This window comes from Condylura cristata, unplaced genomic scaffold (genome assembly GCF_000260355.1).
Source record: "Condylura cristata isolate star-nosed mole 26May11 unplaced genomic scaffold, ConCri1.0 scaffold00002, whole genome shotgun sequence".
In the NCBI taxonomy this organism is placed as follows: Eukaryota; Metazoa; Chordata; class Mammalia; order Eulipotyphla; family Talpidae; genus Condylura; species Condylura cristata.
The window spans coordinates 25,276,493-25,296,761 of NW_004567103.1; the positions used below are offsets into that span (position 1 = coordinate 25,276,493).

A 20,269-nucleotide genomic window follows, 5' to 3' on the forward strand; every position below is an offset into this window, starting at 1 on the left:
AACTTGAAACTGTCTTAAAACTGGCACTATTCTTTAAATTAACATTCTGCTTCTAGAAGTTTATCCTAAGAAGATAGGAAGTGAGTAAAAATATCAAGGCTAACTACTGAATATTTGTACTGTCCCCAAACTAGAAAGAGGCTAGAAGCATATACATTTTTTAAGCACACTTATGCTTAAAAGGGCTGAGGGCCATAAATTAATGGTGGCTACTTCTGACACTTGGAATTAAAAGAATATTTTACTTGCATTTTAGCAATCACAAGGTAACAGAATAAAAACACAAAATAATCTATGTAATTATGCATATTTCTGTAAGGCGTGTTGTAAGAGTTTACTAAATTGCTGTGATCATCACCTTCATTCACCTGAAATTTATTTTCAAGTCCAAGTTTATATGAATACTTGGTTTGTTTTAAACTTCTTATATTTAGGTCAAGTTGTCAGAATGCATTTTTCTTTTATTAGTAAGCAAACCAAGTTTAAGCAAAAGCCAGAAAGTGGCTCTAAGGTTCACCAACAGTTTTCTAAGGAAAACCAACAGCATCTAAGCCACAAAATGTTGGTTAAAACCTAGCACTATCACTGACGAGCTCTGTGATCTTGGGCAAGTTCCTTCCAAAAGTCTGGGAGATTTTTTAAATCTCTAAGCCTCCCTTACCTTACCTGTGTAATTAAGATTCAGGATAAACCTACCCCCAGGGAGAGCAGTGGAGAGGACATAGATTGTTTCTAGCTCCTTTCCATTTCTACCAGGTCTCCTATGTTGCTTTAAGTAGCTTTCAGAATGCTAATCTTCACCAGCTCACCGGGATTTTAAGATACATGCTGTCACTGCGGGAATTAACTCCCTGCCCACTGGCTCTGGCTGGGGAGATGAATGTTAGGGAGGGTGACAGATGTGAGCTGCATATCTAGCTAATTTGGGCACGGTGATTCTCAGTTCCGGTGATTCTCACACAGCCAGCACCAAGTCCCACCATGACATTTAAGCGAGGGGTCTGCCACACAAAGACTTCATTCGGCCACTGCCTGACATACAGTGCTCACCATCCTCACTGCACACAGGACAAGTTCCAAGCCTGTCAGGTAAGGAGGAGTCTTCCTTACCTGCCTACCCCGCCTTCTAGAGTTCTGATGCTCAGTCACCTGCACTGCAGTGTGAGGCCAGTGTGAGCCCTCACTTCAAAGACTCAAGGCAAGCAAAAGAAACACACTTGGGGGGAATAATTGTTATGGGATCAGATGCTGATTTTTAAGTGAAGAAATCATATGGGTTGAATGGCTAGTTTCTGCTGTTTCATCTTAGGGGATGAGGAGATTTCATCTATAGAGTTTTCAGATTCATTAAATGGGCTATCAGGGCCCTTCCTGGTGTGCAACAAGTTAAAGCACAGCCCTATGAAGCAACCGCAGCCACTTGGGTTTGAGCCTCGGCCAGGGAGATGACCCATATGGTGCAGCAGACCTCTCCTGTCTGGCCTGCTGCTCCCCCCAGCAGTGTCGGTTCAGTAGATTAGCCTGTTCTGCTCCCCACTCGGTCTCTGGTGAATCTTTTCACCACCCCTGCACCTCAGTTGTGTATGCACAAATAAATAAATCTTAAAAAAAAAAAGTAGTCTTACTTTGAAGTTGTTCCACAATGATATTTTGTCCTTTAGTTCTCCCATTCTGGAGCTTCAAATATAAAGAATAAGGCCACACTCTGTTAGTTTTTTTTAGGGGCACATTATATTACACCTCTTTAAATATCTCAATGGGATTGAGGAAAAAATAAAAATATCACATTCATAGTTAAGTGATATAAATAAGAACAGCAGGAGTCACTAAGTCCATAAATCCCACATTCCACTGTCAAAAGAACAAGGTAACCCTTTCAAAGTGAAAATACATGAGCAGGTAAACAGGCTGAATTTGAATGTCTCAAGCAGTTTAGGAAAGTCAGATGTTGTGGTATAGCAGGGTTGCTATAAAAGCTCCAAGTTGGAACAAGCAATTCACATTCAACCTGATCTTGAACAGAGGTAACTATGGTAAGGTCAAGAGTAGAAGTTCTAGCCCAGATAACTGGGGCTATGAATCCTGCTTCTGCCACTTACCAGCGATATAACCTTGACTAAGTTATGTGACCTTGATATGTCTGTTGCTTTATTTTCACAAGGATAATAATAGCACCTATCTTATAAATTTTTCATGAAGATTATGTGTACATAAAGTACTCAGATCAGTGCCTAGCACACCAAACTGCTTAAAAAAAAAAGTCAGTTACTGTTTTCTGTAATTGCCTAGCTAATAGAGCCACATGTGGGCTGGATTCTTAATAATCAGCTGCTACTTCTGAGGGCTAGAGTGAGATTAATCAAAGAATGAAAGACTGAACTGACCCTTTCTCTTCTCAGATGACATGTCTCGTGTAAGGTACGCATACCACATACTGTCAACCATCTGATACGCCCAGCTCTCAAATGACAGCTCTCCTCTGAAGCTATCCTAGCCAAAAGAAAGAAGTACACTATTCATTAAACTGTGTCTGTAGGTAAGTTGTGTGTTTCAATTCAAGAAAGAACACGTAAGTTGTTTTTATCACTAATCATCTATGAATCAGTCAGAGGCTTACAATATTAAATTTGAACCCCATAGGGATGTACATTGACTTTTACATATTATTAAAAAGCAGGTCATCAAATCAAGCTTAGATTTTAAAAGTACTATATTGCAAAGCCATACAATTTATTCTTTAATATGCTGGTGTCATCTGTCATTTGTCACGGTAATTTTTAAAACACTTTTGCTGCCTTGTATGAGCGAGGTATTTGGCTCCTAAATCTTAGGAGAAATTCACTGAATTCAAATGCTACAGTGCTGGCTTACTAAATGAATAAATGACCAGAGTCACAGAGTAACACTGAGAATATAAGGAGAAATTTATGTACCGGGCATATGGGTTTCCCAACAGGCTACACTGACAGTGAATACAATTGCTTACATTAACAAAATGCAAAGCAATAAATAGTACAATAATGACAGGCTTTAACTAAAAGGAACAGTGTAACTTATGCCAGGTAGATAATAGCACAGAAAGGCCAGAAAATCTGGATCTAGATCCTAACCATTTTTGTTAATAATTTGGTAATAGCAATTCAGAAGGACAAAAGAAAGAATATTTGATTTTTGGAAAAATGATAAATCCATCTAAGCGATGGTTAGGACTCAAATGTAATTTATTAAATATACTCTGGTTAAAGAAAGGAGTATGGACTGGGCCCAGTGCTGGGGATAGTTAGAGGTGGGTGATATTTAATGTTTCCTTGTTTGTCCAGAGTGGGTCAGACAGTATAATCTGTACCATTCCTGTTAGCTCTGAAATTCTAGTCTCAGTAGCATCTTTTATGGCTCATAAACTCTATGGAGCTATTTTTAGTTACCAGGGTAGTTAATATTTCCATCACATGATTTTATGAAAGCATTTGTCATTTAACCCTGAAATTGTACTGTGGCCTAAGTCCTCATTACCAGTTCCACACACTTTTATATGGGGAGGTGGATGAGATCACAATAATTACATTAATTTCTCAAGGTAACCCAGGAACAAATGTGATGATTCCTTGTACCATCTATACAAGGTACACAAATCAATCAGTAACAAAAACGCTGTGGGCCCTCCCTGGTGGGGTAATAGGCTACAGCGCAGCATATGAAGTTCTCCACAGCCACAGAAGCAGGAGTTCAATCTCCGCCGGGGAGGTGACCCACATGGCACAGAGGACCTCTCCTGTCTCACCCTCTGCTCCCCGCAGCAGTGTACTTTAGTAAATCTGCCTGTCATGCTCCCCACTCTGTCTCTGGTGAATCCTCTCACCCCATGTTTCTGGCTGTATCCTAGTTCTTGTATGCATACATAAATAAATCTTTAAGCAAATAAATACTTAACTGCTTGTGCTGAAATCATTTAAATTAACTCAATAAAAAGCAAATGCACAGAATGGTAAATCTATTTATTTTTAAATATTTTACACATTTTTAGATGTATTTGTTCAATGAACATGTATTTGCTTTATAATAATTTTCTTTAGCAACATTTATACATATTTTTAAACAAAAGTACATTTTTACATTTTTACAAATAACAAAGCGCACTCCTTTCCGATAATTTGTTTCTTTTTATCAAAGTTCTGAGAACGTTTCATGCTGGGATTCCAGATATTTGCTCCAAACTCACCATTAAGTTATATGAAGGATCCTTAAGACTCAAGTTTGGGAGAGATCCCTGGAGAGCATTTATATAACTGTTTCCCGTTTTTTGAGCTAGAAGCAGAAGCAAGGTATTCAGTTAATATTTACAAATTAATATCAAATAAATTTTCAACAATGTCTCAGTTCAAGGTCAATCATTATCTTTCAAAAATACCCTAACACTTTCCAGCCAGCTTACTGCAGTAAATTATTATCAAATCAGCTGACTCTTCCACCAACATCATTAACCGGCTAAAAATGCTACTCCTATTCTTGACCTTTAATGAGTGACTCCTCGGGGTGGGAAGGGGGTGTCTGTAGGTCACTGGGTCACAGCCATGACCTTCAGTGGTGACTCTGGTGGCAGTGAACTGCTAACAGAGCCTGGTCTAGAACACAAAGGGAGCCTGAGAAAGGCCAATAGGAATTCTGCCCCCTTTGTGAAGGGAGTATCAACAGAAAAGGAGGTCTTTTCCATGAGGCTTGTGACACTCAGCACACATGCATGAGGGGACCCCAATAAAAGCCACCACTAAGAGTTGGATGACAGGAAGGCCAAACACTGGAACAAGCCAGTGTGCCCTGTGCAGAAAATGGGACTACTGGCTCCTTGAAGGCTGGAATTTCAAGATCTTGGTGACATTTTGCAAAGGGCTAAGATGACCATCCTGAGGGGTGGGATGATGAAGTCAGTAGTTCTGGGGTATGAAGGGAGACGATCTCTTGTCACAGGCTGGTGGGGCATCTAACCAGACATCCAACAAATGAATCTTTACCAGTCAGATTTACTATACACAGAGTACTTTTCCTAGGCCTCACAGAGGTCAATATTTTTCTTACCAGACTGTTTGTAGTTCTGGATCTTAGTCTTCAGGTCTATTCTGTGGATGTTCTTTAAACATTTTTCTAATAAGTCCAATTGATCTGGAGCAAGCAGGTTTAGTTTCTCCAATTCAATCACAAGATCCAAGAAACTCTACAAGAGCCACCAGGAAAACAAATGTTAGCAGGGCTGACTACTAAGTCCCAAGCGCAAACCTCAGACGAACCATGTGATTTTTATCAACAAGAAAATATGACCAGAGGATCACTTCCATAGCTGTTAGTGACAAACCTGTGTCACAGTTTCTCCAAATTACATTCTGGGGTTTTACTCAGAAAAGAGGCAGTGACAAGTATTGTTGGTTTTTTTTTGGAGGGGGGTGAGAAGGGGCAAGCTGTGCCTAGGTTGGGAAGACATGTGAACTCTTCTGTGTCACCAGGGGGTAATGTGAGAGAGCAGGCCTGTGCTCATTCTCTTTTCAAAAAAGCCAAGTTGGTGTGATACTGAAAAACTCCTGAGGACTTTCCTAAAAACGCAAGAGAGGAAATGGCTGAAAGGAAGTTTCTACTAAAAAGAAAATCCCAATGGTGGTTTTGAAATTCCTAAAACCGCTGTCATGCTGGACATTCTCCTTCATTCTGAGGGCTTTGGGTGGGACACACAAGGTCAGAGCATTTTGCTACTCACTCCCCCGGCCCCAGGGCGGTGAAAGGACTGGGTTCGGAGGCCGGCTTGGCTTGGCTTGGCTTTGCTTTTATTTGCCCCTTCTGTGTATGGTGGTTACTGAAGTGCTATCTTTATGTTCTTAAATTAGGAATATAATTAAATCTATATAAGTAATCAGGAAATAGCTGATTAGAAGATAACAAAAAGGAAAAGTATTGTTATTTCATTTTCTTTCTCATTTTGCAGTTGATGATGGGGTCTCCAGTCACCCTGTATTTCCAGATTCCAGAAATAAACCTACGATCACTAAGGAATGTGAGGAAATTCTCAAGCAACGACTTAGCAGAGTCCTAAGGGGCAAGTTCTTTAAATACGTAGTTTCATGCACAATAGTTTTTCTACCCTGGCCTGAGGTCAGCGGTACCATAGAGGATCAGCTGAAATTGAGGACCTTCTCTAGTAAACTAACATCCCTCAGATCTTCACCTCCTACCTAGTCTTCAACCTCCAATCTCTGCTTTTGCTATTCTCAGATAGATAGATTGGAAGGATCTTTCCCTGACCCATCTCCATGGGCAGTCTAATGGCTCCACACAAACCTTAAACTAGCTGAGAACAAAGAAGTGGCAGTAGGAGAGCGAGGTGAGAGTGGACCAGCATGTCTTCTACTCAGCATGAGCAGAAGGGACCTCCCACCCCACCCAGAAGGTATGTCAAACCAAGAGGGAAAACTAATATAAGCCAAATCTATGAATTTTGCAAAATAAAGGACATTTATGAGGAGGAATGAAGCAGCCAGGCCTCCCCAGGAGAGATCGCCCTATTTCCTCTCAATTCATAAACCAGTTATTTTCCATCACTGACATTATAAGAAATCCTATACTTTTCTCAGTTCCCGCCTTCAACCACAGGGGTCTCTTTGCTCAAATGCTTCCTTCCACACAGTCGAAAACAACCCCCAATTTCTGTTAGACTCTTGGAAACATGAACCCAAAATAAAAAAACAAACTCACCTTATCCTTGGCTGTCTTGCCTCGGCCCATATAATCTCTCATGAGGAAAATTAATGAGGACACATCAGATTTATCCAAACCATCACCAATTTCTGTCATCAGCACCCTATAAACAAGACAAATTTCCTTAGGAATTTCAGATAGCAGGCCTACTGAGAACATCAAGAGCCTATGCTTCCTCTGCTAATAATTGGCTAAAAGACTAGTTCTTGCCCCCATTTGAATATGTGCCCCCACCATCATAAAACAGAAAGCCTAGGTCACCCCAGGAAGAGATCTTTTTTAAAAAAAGATATATTTGCTGCTCAGAAGAACTGGGGTATAGGCCATAGGTGCAGGGGGTAACAGGATCCACCAGAGGCAGAGTGGGGAGCAGAACAGGCAGATCTACTGAAGAACACTGTTAAGGGATCAATGGGTGGGTCAGGAGAGGTCTGTTGTGCCAGGTGGGCCAGATCCCTAGTGGACTGGCCAAGCTGTAGTGGTTACAGCACTGAGACTTATCTCCTAGGCGATCAGGGAGGACCCCAGGAAGAGATCTTAAGGGAACTCATCCTTTCCCCAATTTTCAATGGATGACAGTACCTTCCTTTCCAACTAACTGCTCTGAAAATAACTCAGAGAATAAAAACTTCCCTAAAGAATCCCCTAGTTTCCCCTGAAGTTATAATGAAAGAGGTGAAGAATCTAAATGACTAAAATGAAGATCAGAAATAGAATGCAAAGTGAACTTATTTTCTCTGTTTAACAAATTCCCAGGAGATGGTGATTCTGCTGGTCCAAGGATCCTACTTTGATTCATAAGAGTCTAGAGCACAGTAACATGGGCAGTGCCCTGGTTCCTCCCTAACTTACAGTGTAAAGGGCATCTTGGGGGTGGAGACTGTGGATGACTTTGTGTACAAAGCCCTTAATGACTCAGTGACCCCTGTTCCAGGCGCTACCGTCATGCTTTATCAGGAAACCTCATGCTTTGCATTACTCTTGACATTGTCATCACTGCTCAACAGGCTGATTTCCCATTTCTGGAGGTCGGAAGATTTTGTATTCACTTTGCTAAATACGTGACCTATGTCCACCCACAACAAAGCCCATTGAACAAGTAAAGGGATCAATCTAGCACCCTACTCCCACTGCCCAGACCCTGCCCTGAGGAACTGCTTCCACTCTCCATCGCAAGGAGATCAGAAGTAGACAGAGTGCCCTAATGTATTCCTGAAATCCAGTCAGTGCCTTGCCAAAAGTTTGAAGATGACTGACATTATGTGATGGTTGGAGATGTGGATAATGATCAAGAATGACAAACACAAAAATAACAGCCCCTTGCATTTGTAGTCTGTTTTCAACAATATTTTGCATACTAAACTATCACAATGGGTCTCCGACAATCAAACTTGTGAACTCAGTTACTATTCTTAGTTTTACGAGCAAGACAATGAAGACCCAACCAAGTTTAGTAACCAGCTCAGTCTACGTGTGAGGCCTTTAACTAGTGGTTCTGAGGCCTTACAGACCCCAAGTTTCAAACCCTTTCCTAGGCCCACACTGCTTTCGACTGTCTTTAATATAGTTCTTAATAATATACGTCACCTCCAAATAGGCATTATCAATATAACTAAAGGCATGGTGTAGAGAAAAAGAACCACTAATTTAAGGTTCTAAGTTCTCTTCGCTTCTCAGTAACACAGGCTTAAGGGTGGCTTGTGCTCTCCTGTGCTGGCAGGAGAGTACTATGTGAACACGAGGAAGAAGACTCTGGTATTCTGTTATCTGAACCAAAGGGGACCCCAGCAGCTCTTCTGCTCTCAACTAAAGAGAGCTTACAAGTGGTTAACAGATGTTCAACTTGGGCTCCCAGCATGGAGTGAGGGGCACAAAAAACTCACAGAGGGAGTGTACCCCACTTATTTCCTCAGAGGGGAAAGACATACAAAGACACAGAGACCTCAGGAAGATCACAGTCAGAGTTATTTCCTTCCTCAGTACTGAAAGTTGCCAGGATCTGACATCACAGAAAATCAGCTAGCAAAGGCCACTGAAGAGCTCACAGAGACAGGCAAGAATTACTAGAATTACTCTTATTCACCCCTCCCTTTTTTTGTTCATTAAACAAACAAAGCATCCATCATTCTCCTTTCATTATGATCTCTCCAATTCCTTTAAGCATGTATTTGGAGTCCAGAGTCCAAAGGAATGAAGTAACATCATACTGGATTTGGATCAGTGGGTAGAGAAGGCCAAAGTAGCTGCTTTTCTCTCCTGTGCTCATTTCTATTGTTTAGCAGTCTGGACTGTCTCCCTCCCGCTGGGTCTAGCCTCAGGAATTACCGAAACCAATGCGTTACCTATAGTCCGAAACAAGACGGGGGTTTCTGAGCAGGTGAGCCTCCACTGTCTTTTTGTCCATCTTCAAGATCCGCTTAAGCAAGTCAAACCGCCTCACTCTGTAGAGCAGTTCAGCCAAGTCCACCACAGACAGTTTGCCCCTCTCGCTCAAAATATCCAAGAGGTCCCTGACATTGGGCGGAGCTGCGTCTGCAGCAATATCCCTGCACAAAAACAGTAGCACCTCCTTCTCTTCTTCATCCAGTGCCTCCTCGACTTGATGGAGGACCTCCGCAGACATCCTGCACAGTGTCATTCCCAGGAACCGCAGGAATGAAACTCCAGTCCAGTCACTAGAAGCCTCTGAAGATACCAACTTCATTGCTGCTGGCTGTCTTCATTGCTTTCAGAGTTCTTTCCAATGAAGGAGTTCTGTGGTTAGAAAAGTACTTTTTAATATCCTCGTGTCGGAGTAACAAATGCCTACAACTCAAATAGGCTCTTCTCTTTCTGGTTTCTAACTTGGAAGGTTAAGTTCATACCGTTGAAGTTACAGACAGGGAGAACCAGCAGACAAAGCAACTAATACACCAACCAGACAGAGTAAATTACATTTTTAAAGGAAATGAAACCAAAGACAAATTATTTCCAAAAATCCCACAGACTTTATCAGAACTGGTCAAAATGTAAAGTATGCTAAGGGGAAAATATAACTAGGTAAAGTGATAACTGGGGGGTGGAAATGCCCAAATGACTAAACAGTTGACTCCCCACACAGGGCCTTTCCCCTGGGAGTCTTGAACAAAAGTGGGTGTTAGCAAAGGACCACATGCAGCTATCAAAACTGACTGGAGGTTTCTGTCCCACCCCCTCACATTTTTTTTCAGTTGTTCCCCTCCTTCACACCTGTTAGCAGAAACCTCTGTTGCCATGGTCCCAAAGCCCAGGGCCCTTTGCAAAGCTTCATCAGGTCTGTTTATCAGACCTGGCACTACCATTGAATACAGGTTGTGCCAAGCAGGTGTGACTTCCAAATCAGACCCTGAGTTCAGGGGTTGCCGCCTCTCAGGACACTGCCTGAGTGCAGTAATCATCACTGGAGTTGCCGACAGTGCCAGTGGAAGGAAGGAGGCAGAGTGGGGCTCTGGAGAAAGTCCTCACTCCTGCGAGGAAAGCCAGGCAGGAGTGGGGAGTGAGGGGTGTTGTGGGTAACTTCTTCCACTGGAACTCACACTATTTTCTTTCATAATTTAAGTTGCAACTGATAATCATTAGCTAGCTACCCGAAAGTTGGCTATGCTTTATGTTGAAAAAGTTCTTGTGCTCTGGGAGTACCTTGTCTGTTTATGTCAGAGCATTTCAGGTTCAAAGCTAGTCTTAGGCCCTCCCTGGTGGCGCAGCAGGTTAAAGCACGGCACAAAGAAGCTTAAACCACTTCTGTATGAGTTTGATCCCCGCCTGCCCCCGAGGTGACCACATGGCGTGGCAGACCTCTCCTGACCCACCCGCTGCTCCCCTCAGCAGTGTACTTTGTCTGCCTGTTCTGCTCCCCGCTCTGTCTCTGGTGGCTCCTCCCAACCTCCACATCTCTGGCCTGTACCCCAGTTCTGTATGAATAAATAAATAAATCTTCAGAGAAAAAAAAAAGCTAATCTTAGCAAGGAAATTAGAAACATAACCCACCTGTAAGTTGCTAACTGTTGCTACATATTTATTTGTGTACAAGTATATTTATACCTAGCCAACTATATTTAGTGAAAGGAGCATTGAATCTATTTCATTTATTGATATACAACTTCAGCCCACAAAAGATTATAATCATCTTATGTATGATAAACAGAGAAGCAGAAAAATTTTATATGAGAACAATGGGGGTAAATTAGGTTAGAAAGTCAAAACATGACAGGGGGTAAGAGAATACAACACAAATAAAACTGAATTTGTTCTAGAGCTTCCTGTCAATAACAGCAAAAAGGGATACTTAGGATTATTAAATAGTTCTCTATTTAAAAATTTGTTTCTCTATTTCTTAGAGGAAGATTTTCCTAGATCCAGGGTTTCCCATCAGTGAAAATCTTAAGGAGTACTTTAGTGACTGAGGGTAATAAAATTACATTTATTTTTTTTTCAATTTAAAATATTTTGAAGTACATTATTCAGCTATACCTTTCACATCAGTCTTCTCAAGGAAACTAAATTGTTCAATAAAAGTAGAAAAACTGTTACAGAGATGATTTTTTTTTTAATCTGAAATGGAATACTAATTTTATGTGTTCTGGAAAGCCTAATTCTATACTCTATATATAAACAAAAAATACTTTAAGTTAAACATCATTTCCAGTTCTTTCTTTATTCATTTTTTTTTTTAACAGAAAAGGAGGATTTATTGAAGTGCCCTGCAAGGGAACAGGGGGCGGTATCTGAGCCCAGTTCTTCTTAAAGATTTTTTTATAGATTTTTTTTTAAAGATTTATTTATTTGTGCATACAGAACTGGGGTACAGGCCAGAGGCTCAGGGGCGGTGAGAGGCTTCCCCAGAGACAGAGTGTGAAGAAGAACAGGCAGATCTAGGTCTGCTACGTCATGTGGTCACCTCCGGGGCAGGCAGGAATCGAACTCATGCAGAAGTGGCTTTAGCTTCTCAGTGCTGTGCTTTAACCCACTGCACCACCAGGGAGGGCCTAGTTCTTTTTTTTAAAAACTGTGATCTAGCTTTTAGAATTCATAAGCATCAATGCTATAACAAGGTCACCAAAAATTAACAAAATTAGGTAATCAATTTTAAAAACCTCCTACCAAAATTATACCCAAGACTGCGCCCTGCCAGTCACAAGCACCCAGCAAGAGAACTGGCTCGCTCTCTTCCCTCTGTACTAATGGAGATGGAGTTTGGCAGCAAAATCCACATTACTCAGTGGTAGCATCTGGCATGTTCAGAGAAAATACCAGAAGGAAAACTACTGATCCCAAGCTGAGCCAGGCCAACCAGGTGCAGCAAAATACCACTGTGGGTATGTTAAGGGGTGCTGGGGACAGTCAACTGTGGCTAAAGGTAATGGAAAGGGGAGAGAGCATGAGAGAAAGTGGGAGCAGAAGTAGGGTTAGGAACCAAATAATCACTACTTTGTTTCTTTTCAGCACAAGCCAAGAAATAACAAAAGTTGTTCAGACTAGGGAAGCCCATAAGGTGCCCCTGAGAAAAACCCAAACCACCCCCTCTTAAGGGAACTTTAGACACTTTTTTTGCAGGATGTGAGCTCATGCTTAAAATTAAAATCACACACAGTGCAACTCCCTGGAGGCGCAGTGGGTTAAAGCACAGCACTAAGAAGCTAAAGCCACTTCAGCATGAGTCCGATCCCCGCCCAGTGTGACCCACATCATGCAGACCTCTCCTGACCCACCCACTGCTCCCCTCAGCAGTATACTTCCTCAGTCCGCCTGTTCTGCTCCCAACTCTGTCTCTGATGAATCCTCTCACCGCAGGAGCACCTCTGGCCTGTACCCCAGTTCTATATGCACAAATAAATAAATCTTTAAAAATGAAATTAACCACACACGAAAATAAAAGTAACCATGACAGCGGTAGGCAAAATAACAACACTCACATCTGAGGAAACTAATCTGAAAGTTTAAAATACGTTTTAAAACATTCTAGAAGATAAGGGAAGTCTCTGCAATGTGATGCATTAAATTAATGGCTTATAATCAGGGGTGATTTTGCCTCCCATGGGATATTTTGACAGTATATGGAGACATTTTTCCTCCATCTCACAACATGCTGCCATTGGCACCTGCAGGAGAGACAAGGGATGTTTCTAGACCCCCCAGAATACAAGCTCCCCACAGAATACAAGCTCCCCAGCGCAAAACACCAGTAGTGCCTAAGTTGAGAACCCCTATACTAGATTATCTGGAAAGAAACTCTAGCTGTAAGAGACACTAAGCTGCTCAATAAAACAGCAACATTTGCTCAAATACATAGCTGGGCATGTAAGAAAGTATGGGAAATTGTAGGGAGCCTAAAAGGAACAGCACAAAGTGAAAATTTACAATATGTAATGGCATCAAAATAGATAACATATAGATATGATGCCAACAAATAAACATGCCAGACATTAACAAAAAAAAACAAACTCAAAATATCATTGAAAAGATAATAATAATGACCTTGATAAGTGGAAATTTTATCTTGTTCACGAAGCGTGATCCAATGTAATAAAGGTGTGAGTCTGCTAAAAAAGCTGATCCCTGCATTAAAAGCAAGGGAGTTTTATCTTGCAAAATAGCGATCTACAAACATGTACCAAACATATAGCATATAACCAGTTAAATAGTAATTACTAGAAAAAAATCTATAACAAATATTATAGCTAATAGTGTATGTTAGAAGCATTCCCTTAAAAAGCCAGCCTCCAAGTAGAGCCGGAAGATGACCACCTTCTAGATCTACTTCCAGAGGAAGAGGGGTGAAGTCTGCATATTCGCCAAATTTGAATGTTGTTGGAATAGATCTGAAGTTGTGGTCATGACTGGATCACACACTAATTTCTTCAGAACGTCTGACAGAGACTCCAAGTAAAACATAACCTAGAAGCATCTCCAGAAAACGATAAACCTAGCACGATTTTGAAGCAAACGCCATCTGAGCAGGTGGCAAGCGAAAAAATGATGCAGTAAGTAATGCCAGCCTGGACCGCAAGGAAGCCTGCCTTACAGCCTGGCATCTAGAGAAAAACATCACTGCTGTAGCTACTACAGACAACCCATACATATTTCAAGACAAAGTGAGTTGAGGTTGGCTTTCCTGGCAGAAAAGCACACTTACTACTTAGTTGAGATAGCTGACTCTAGCATTTGTGGTTCCCCCCCAAAAAGAACAGCCCGTTGTGGCTCCCCGTTTGACAATGTGTCACTCATATTTGACAGCTACACGAAGAGAGCTCGATAGATTCATCACTGTGTTTTCAGATCTGCTAGCCATTTATATAGGATAGGAAGCTTTTAATTTCAATGACTTCTTGCACCATCTTGCCTTATTGACTAGACTGGACTGTTCAGCTTTGATTTACTAAATTTTTTATGCCTTTTATTGTGATATCAATAGTGAAAGCCTTCAGTCATGCTCTTGGGGTTTAACTGTGTATCTTCACTACTGTATCATTTGTGGGGTACACCAGTCCCCACTTTTAAAAATGAAATATTAGGACCCTCCCTGGTGGCACAATGGGTTAAAGCACAGCAATGCAAAGTTAGCCACAGCCACTTCAGAACCAGTTCCATTCCAGGCCAGGGAGCTGACCCACATAGCACAGCAGACCTCTCCAGTCCGGCCAGCTGCTCCCCTCAGCAGTGTACTTCGCTGATCTGCCTATCTGCTCCCCCCATGTTCTGGTGAATTCTCTCACACAACCGCACACCTCTGGCCTGCACCCCAGTTTTTGTGTGCATAAATAAATCTTTTCTAAAAAGTAAAATAATTTCAAAAATTAAAAACTCTTCTTAAACTTAAATAAGTAAATAAATAGATAGGTAAACAAACAAACAGATAAATAAATAAATAAAAAGCTAGACAAAGCTAATGTCAGGCACCACGATCATTTTTATGATAGAAGGAATGGCAGACTCCACTTCCAAAGAAACACAAACAACTTAGAACTACCAGAAACCGGTTACTCCAGGTATTCAATGGAGATGCATTTAACTTGTGCACTCACAAGACTACTTCAAGGGCAGGAAAAAACTACTACTTTTATCCAAAGTGACAAAGAATAGAAAAGGGAAAGAGAAAAAAAAATAAGGTTATTTCTAGCTTATATAAAACAGCAGTCAGCCTTAAAGCAGTCCTCTGACTAAGGGCTAAAACAATGAACACTAGAATAATTTTTTGGGCTGCTTTTAGCTTCTCTTAATCAAAATTACTAGATGATAGAATTAAAGAACTCGTTACATTTTATTACTAGGTATACTGAGAATTAACTGAAAGTAAAGACTAATGCAAAAAGCAAACATGTCTATGCTTATTCCTTCTAATCCTTCAACATGGTACTGGAGGGCAGAGCTAGCAGAAGTACAAGGGAAAAAAAATAGAGTGTGCCACATAGAAACAACCTTACATAAATCATAATGCTTTTAGAGCTTCTTTGGTGTATATATAGACGAAACGTTAGAACAAGAAAGCTTAGTAGCATCCCAGAGTTATCCTAAAAGGAACAGATCAGATTTTATTTAACATGGTTTAAAAGATGGATGGAGAGGGTGGGGATGAGAGTGGCAGTTAGAATCAGGTCTTTAGAGCTCCATAAAAGGACAGTGCCCCCAATTATCAACCCCACTCTACCTGAGCCGCCAAGCATCCTTCACTGTAATAACTTCCTCGGGAAGACACTTCTGTCACTTTACTCAAGAACAAAGGGACAAACCGAGCACAAACCTGTCTTGCACTCAAATATCTAGCCCTCCAGATGGATCAATATGTATTACTTTCACTTTACTCCACTGTTTAAAGCCAGGCAACTTCCCTAGTGAGACAAAACTGCATTCCAACAATTTTGGAAATCCCCTTTATTGTCAAGAATCTCTTCTAATTTAATGATTATATTTCCTCTTCCACATTTACACCAGATTTCCTCATCAGTACAACATGTTCCCAGTTTCTTAATCAGAACTAAGACCTAAGACAGTTCGTTTTAATTTGTGAGAGGAAGTTTAGACAATCCCAGATTATCATTTAAAAAATGAAACAAAGCTAATGCCAGTCACCAGGTTAATTTCCATGACAGAAGGAATGGCAGCCTCCACTTTCAAAGAAACTGAAATAGCTTAGAACTAACAGAAACCACTCCAGGTATGTTCAGTGGAGATGCATTTAACTTGGGCACTCACAAGACTGCCTCAAGGGCTGGCAGAAGAGGCTCTTGACTGGGCTTTTGGGACTCAAAGTCTCCCAGAGAGAGCTTATCTCAGGACTGTAAGGAACTAGGAAATGCCACTGGGGACAGTGAGCTGAACAAAACCTGAATGCCAGGGAGCCAGAAATCAAAAAGCTGCCCAGCCACCACTATTCCTATCCCTCCGCCACACCTCCAAAGCTGGTGACATAGGGCACTGTCCTGCCCAAGCCCCAGGTGACCACCACCATGCTTTTCAGCACCAAGAAAAGCAGAAAGTCCCTACCTTATTTCTGTTTATGCACCTAATTGCAGAACCAAATTCACCAACCACCCCTCCCCACCCCACCCCACTGTAAAGGCCTCTGGGGAATGCACTGTGTAATTTTCCAGAGATGAAGACTGGATCCTGAGCACGAAATGACCATAGCCACCACAGGACATTGCCCGAGAGCAACTACATCATCCTTGTGCTTAAATCCTCTGCATATACCTCAGCGTTCCAGGCAGTCAATTAGTACTAACAAAATGAATGAAGTCTCACAAGTCACTAGGAGGTAATGGTTTTGCTTTCTCTTCTCCCCATACTGTACCAATCTCTGGTCATCATCCTCAATTCTCTTGCCCTTTTGTCCTTCTATAACACATGATATGGGGGGAAGAAGAGGGGAACCAACTAGCCCTGATATGCCAGGACTTTCCAGTTTTAGCACAGAAAGTTCTGTCCCAGAAAACCCCCCAGTCCCAGGCAAACCAGGATGGTTGGTCACTCCAGCACCAAATCCTCAAATGGAGAACATCCTTCACTCAAACATCCTGAGTAGTGAGCCCTACTGAAGCCTGTAGTGGGGTGGGGAGAAGGGAATGTAGATCACACCACACCCCTGTTTCCAACCTCCTCTGGCTGGCAGTTGCTTACTGCTGGCTGGCAGTTGCTTTTACAGGACCTTCAGCTCCTTTCCCACACCCTCAGCTCCAACCTTCTCTCAGCTTTCTTCTGCCCTAGTATCACCCACTGGTGCCATTCATTTCTCACCAATGACCTTGCCCTTTATGCAGCGTGAGCTCCAGCAACCTCCTACCCTCCCACTGCCAGACTTGGCAGTCAGTATTCCTGGCTTTTAGGACTTTGCATTCCCCCAACCTCCCACTGCCCTGAGCCCCTTGATCTGCTCTTCCAACAGCTTCGCTCTTCCTAAGGGACACCTCCGCTCTGTTTGTAAGCAATTTGTTACAGATCAGGGAGCGGGGCACCCCAGGACCCCCAAACCTGCCGGCTCTAAATAGGGTCTGTCATCCACCACATCAACACAAAACATGTAAGACCTTTAATGGAAAGGAACTTTAATACAGTCAGTGTGCAATACAGAAAAGACAAAGAACATAGTTTCTAAATCAAGCACCCAAAATTACCCGTCCCCTCGTGGGTAAAAATTTATCCAAAAGGGGTTGGCCCAAAGCAAGCCTGAAAGCTGCCACGAGTCTAAAGCACCTTCTAGTAGGGACCCCATAGAAAAGGGTCAGACATGTCCAGACAAGTCTGGGAGAAAAAGAGCAGAATCAAAACCAAGATAAAAGCTGCCATAGTGAACCTCCCCTGGGTTTCTCACCGACATTTGTTTCACCCAGCCCAGGGCCAAGAAACAAGAGCCGCTTCTTCACAAGTCTCTGCTCCACGTGCCTCCCTCAGATCTCCTTCTGGCTGGCAGTCCTGCTTCCTCCTCAGTCTTCTCTCCAGGTTCCTCTCCCCTCTGCCTCTGGGTGGGGCAGGGAACCTGGGACTTCTCCTTTTCCTGGGACCCACCCTGTTACAAAGTCTTTTCCATCTTTAACAATAAGTAATAAAACAAAAAGACCTTAAGTCTGAGATCCTCTAGACAGGCCATCCTCTCATTTTATTTACTTTTATATAAGAAGCTGGGGCTGGCCCTCCCTAGTGGTGCAACAGGTTAGGACCTGCACTGCAAGCTAGCCACTGCCACTTCAGCGCAATTTCGTTCCCCGCCCTGGAGTGACCCACATGGCGTGGCAGACCTCCCCTGACCCGCCCGCTGCTCCCCTCAGCAGTGTACTTCATCAGTGGGCCTGTTCTGCTCCCCACGCTGACTCTGGTGGATCCTCTCACTGCCCCTGCTCCTCTGGCCTGTACCCCAGTTCTGTATGCATAAATAATCTTTAAAAAAAAAAAAAAGAAGTTGGGGCTTCAGGAAGATAGGCTGTATTTGGTGTTTCCTCCATATGCCTTCACCTGTTTCCCCTAACCCCCCATATCTTTTACACAAACGACATTTCCTGCCAAGAACTGGATTCTGAAGCAAAAGATAGAGTCAGGAACACTATGTTGTCTCTATTTAAACTTTGATACTTTGTCATTGTGGTTTCTACATCATGTAATTTTTCCTGGAAAATATTGCATTAAGGTATAATTTATCTAATAAATGAAATTTATGCTCTCCAAAAGTATTTATCTCAATTACTGAGCCTCTGAGCACCCCTTTAAATGTTATGTCTAAGTCAAAGGCCTCAGTCTCCTCACCCTAGTGTCCCCATACTTCTGACAGTGCAGAAGCTTTGCAGAGACTCTAGTCACTCCCTGGCGGTCCATGTCCATGTCACTTGAACATGACAGAACACTCTGCCCCATCTGACTTCACACCACCATATTCTGTGCAGTCCTTCTCTAACCATCTCTGACTTTCTGGACCTGTGCCTTCAATGCAAGTGTCCCCTAGAATCCATCTCTCACCTGTTCTTCCTCTCATCCTATGTCCACCTACCTATATACTCACTCTCTCCAAACCTAGCAGAATGGATTTTCTGAACTGCCTGAATCACACATGCCTTTCCTAACTTAATTCTTCGATGATTCCTCATCTCCCATTGCAGATTCCAATTTTCTTTGCATTCAAGACTCCTATGGGCCAGCACCTGTGCTCATCTCTCACTAGCACACACCTTGCACATTCAGTTTCAACCAAACTTGAACAAGTTTATTTCCCGCAGCTCTGCGTCTTTGCCTAGGTTACCCTTTTCTGTTTACCTTCTCAGCAAAACCCTTTGCAATTTTCCGGGCAGCTGAAGTAGCCTTCCTGGGAAGAGTCCACACAGACCTGGTTAATTGCTCCTCAGTACCACCACTGTACTAAGCACAAAGCTCCCTGGCACCCAGTATTAGTCCCATTGAATGAAAATGTGGTTAACCTTTGACAGACTTTCTCACAAAATGTCAACTTGGCCTCCAATCCATTTGGTAACCAAAGTACATAATGTTCTCTGTAATCGATAGCTAGCAGCCAGTACGACTGGTTTCCATCACCTGGTAGCCTATTCAAGGACATGCTAAATATTTCATTGTATTGCATCTCCACCTGGAGCAAGATTCACAGCATGTCATAAAAGCACGGGGATGCCCACTGAGCAGCATGAAAGCAAATGTAAGTCCCAAGCAGTGATAACGAAACTGGCAGCCTGCCCTGCCAACTGCAGAAGGCAGCACGTAAACCTGAAACTTCCAGGTGTCCAGAAATCCCAATTAAATACAAACAGTCCTTGGGTGACCTAGAAGTTCCAAAGGGATAAAAGAAGGCTAGGCCCTCACCTTCCTCTTTCATTTGGGCCTGGAAACTGTGGCTATTGGCTGTGCGCATGAGTGTGCGTGTGTGTGTCTGATTTCATGAATGCATCTTCCCTCCTCCATCTGTAGGCCTTCCAGACTTAAATAGTGATAAATTATTTACAATAGGCAAGACATGGAGAAATAGCCTGTGTCCATCAGTAGATGAATAGATAAATAAGGGGGGATGTTTGTATGTGTGTATATCTATATTGAAATATAATTGTATATAGAAAAATATTCAGTTGCACTGGAAGAGAACATTATTCAGTCATAATAAAAATTAAAGAAATTTTGTCTCATGAAAACGTGGATGGAACTTGAAGGCATTATATTAAGTCACACAGAGAAAGACAAACAGTGTATGAGTTCACTTATATATTAAATAAACAACAAACAAAACAGAAAGATATCAGATTTGTGGTTACCAGCTGCAGTGGGACAGAACTGGATGAACGTCGTCAAAAGAAAACAAACTTCCAGTTACAAGATAAATAAATATTAGGGATATAATGTACAACACGACTATAGTTACTGCTGCGGCATGATTTACAAGAAAACCATTAAAACTTACTATATAACAGAAGTAGAGTAGATCTTAAGAACGCTCATCTCATAGAGACCTTTTTTTTTCTTTTAATGGTATTTATATGAGATGATGAATGTTAACTGGGGGAGGGGGAGGGGAGGAAGAAGGAGAGGAGGA

The 20,269-nt window shown here is 42.1% G+C and overlaps 1 protein-coding gene across 1 annotated transcript in view; it reads right to left on the bottom strand.

Annotated features, from left to right (window-relative positions):
* The window catches only part of CFLAR (CASP8 and FADD-like apoptosis regulator), a 40,296-nt gene that overhangs the window by 16,814 nt on the left and 3,213 nt on the right, over positions 1 to 20,269 (bottom strand). Inside the window, exons 2-6 of the mRNA XM_004674828.2 lie at positions 9,081 to 9,492; positions 6,736 to 6,841; positions 5,074 to 5,209; positions 4,220 to 4,305; positions 1,626 to 1,677 (exon numbers count right to left, since the gene is read on the bottom strand). Of these exons, the coding sequence (XP_004674885.2) occupies positions 1,626 to 1,677; positions 4,220 to 4,305; positions 5,074 to 5,209; positions 6,736 to 6,841; positions 9,081 to 9,442 (742 nt within the window). The 5' untranslated portion in view covers positions 9,443 to 9,492. The remainder of the gene's footprint in view (positions 1 to 1,625; positions 1,678 to 4,219; positions 4,306 to 5,073; positions 5,210 to 6,735; positions 6,842 to 9,080; positions 9,493 to 20,269) is intronic.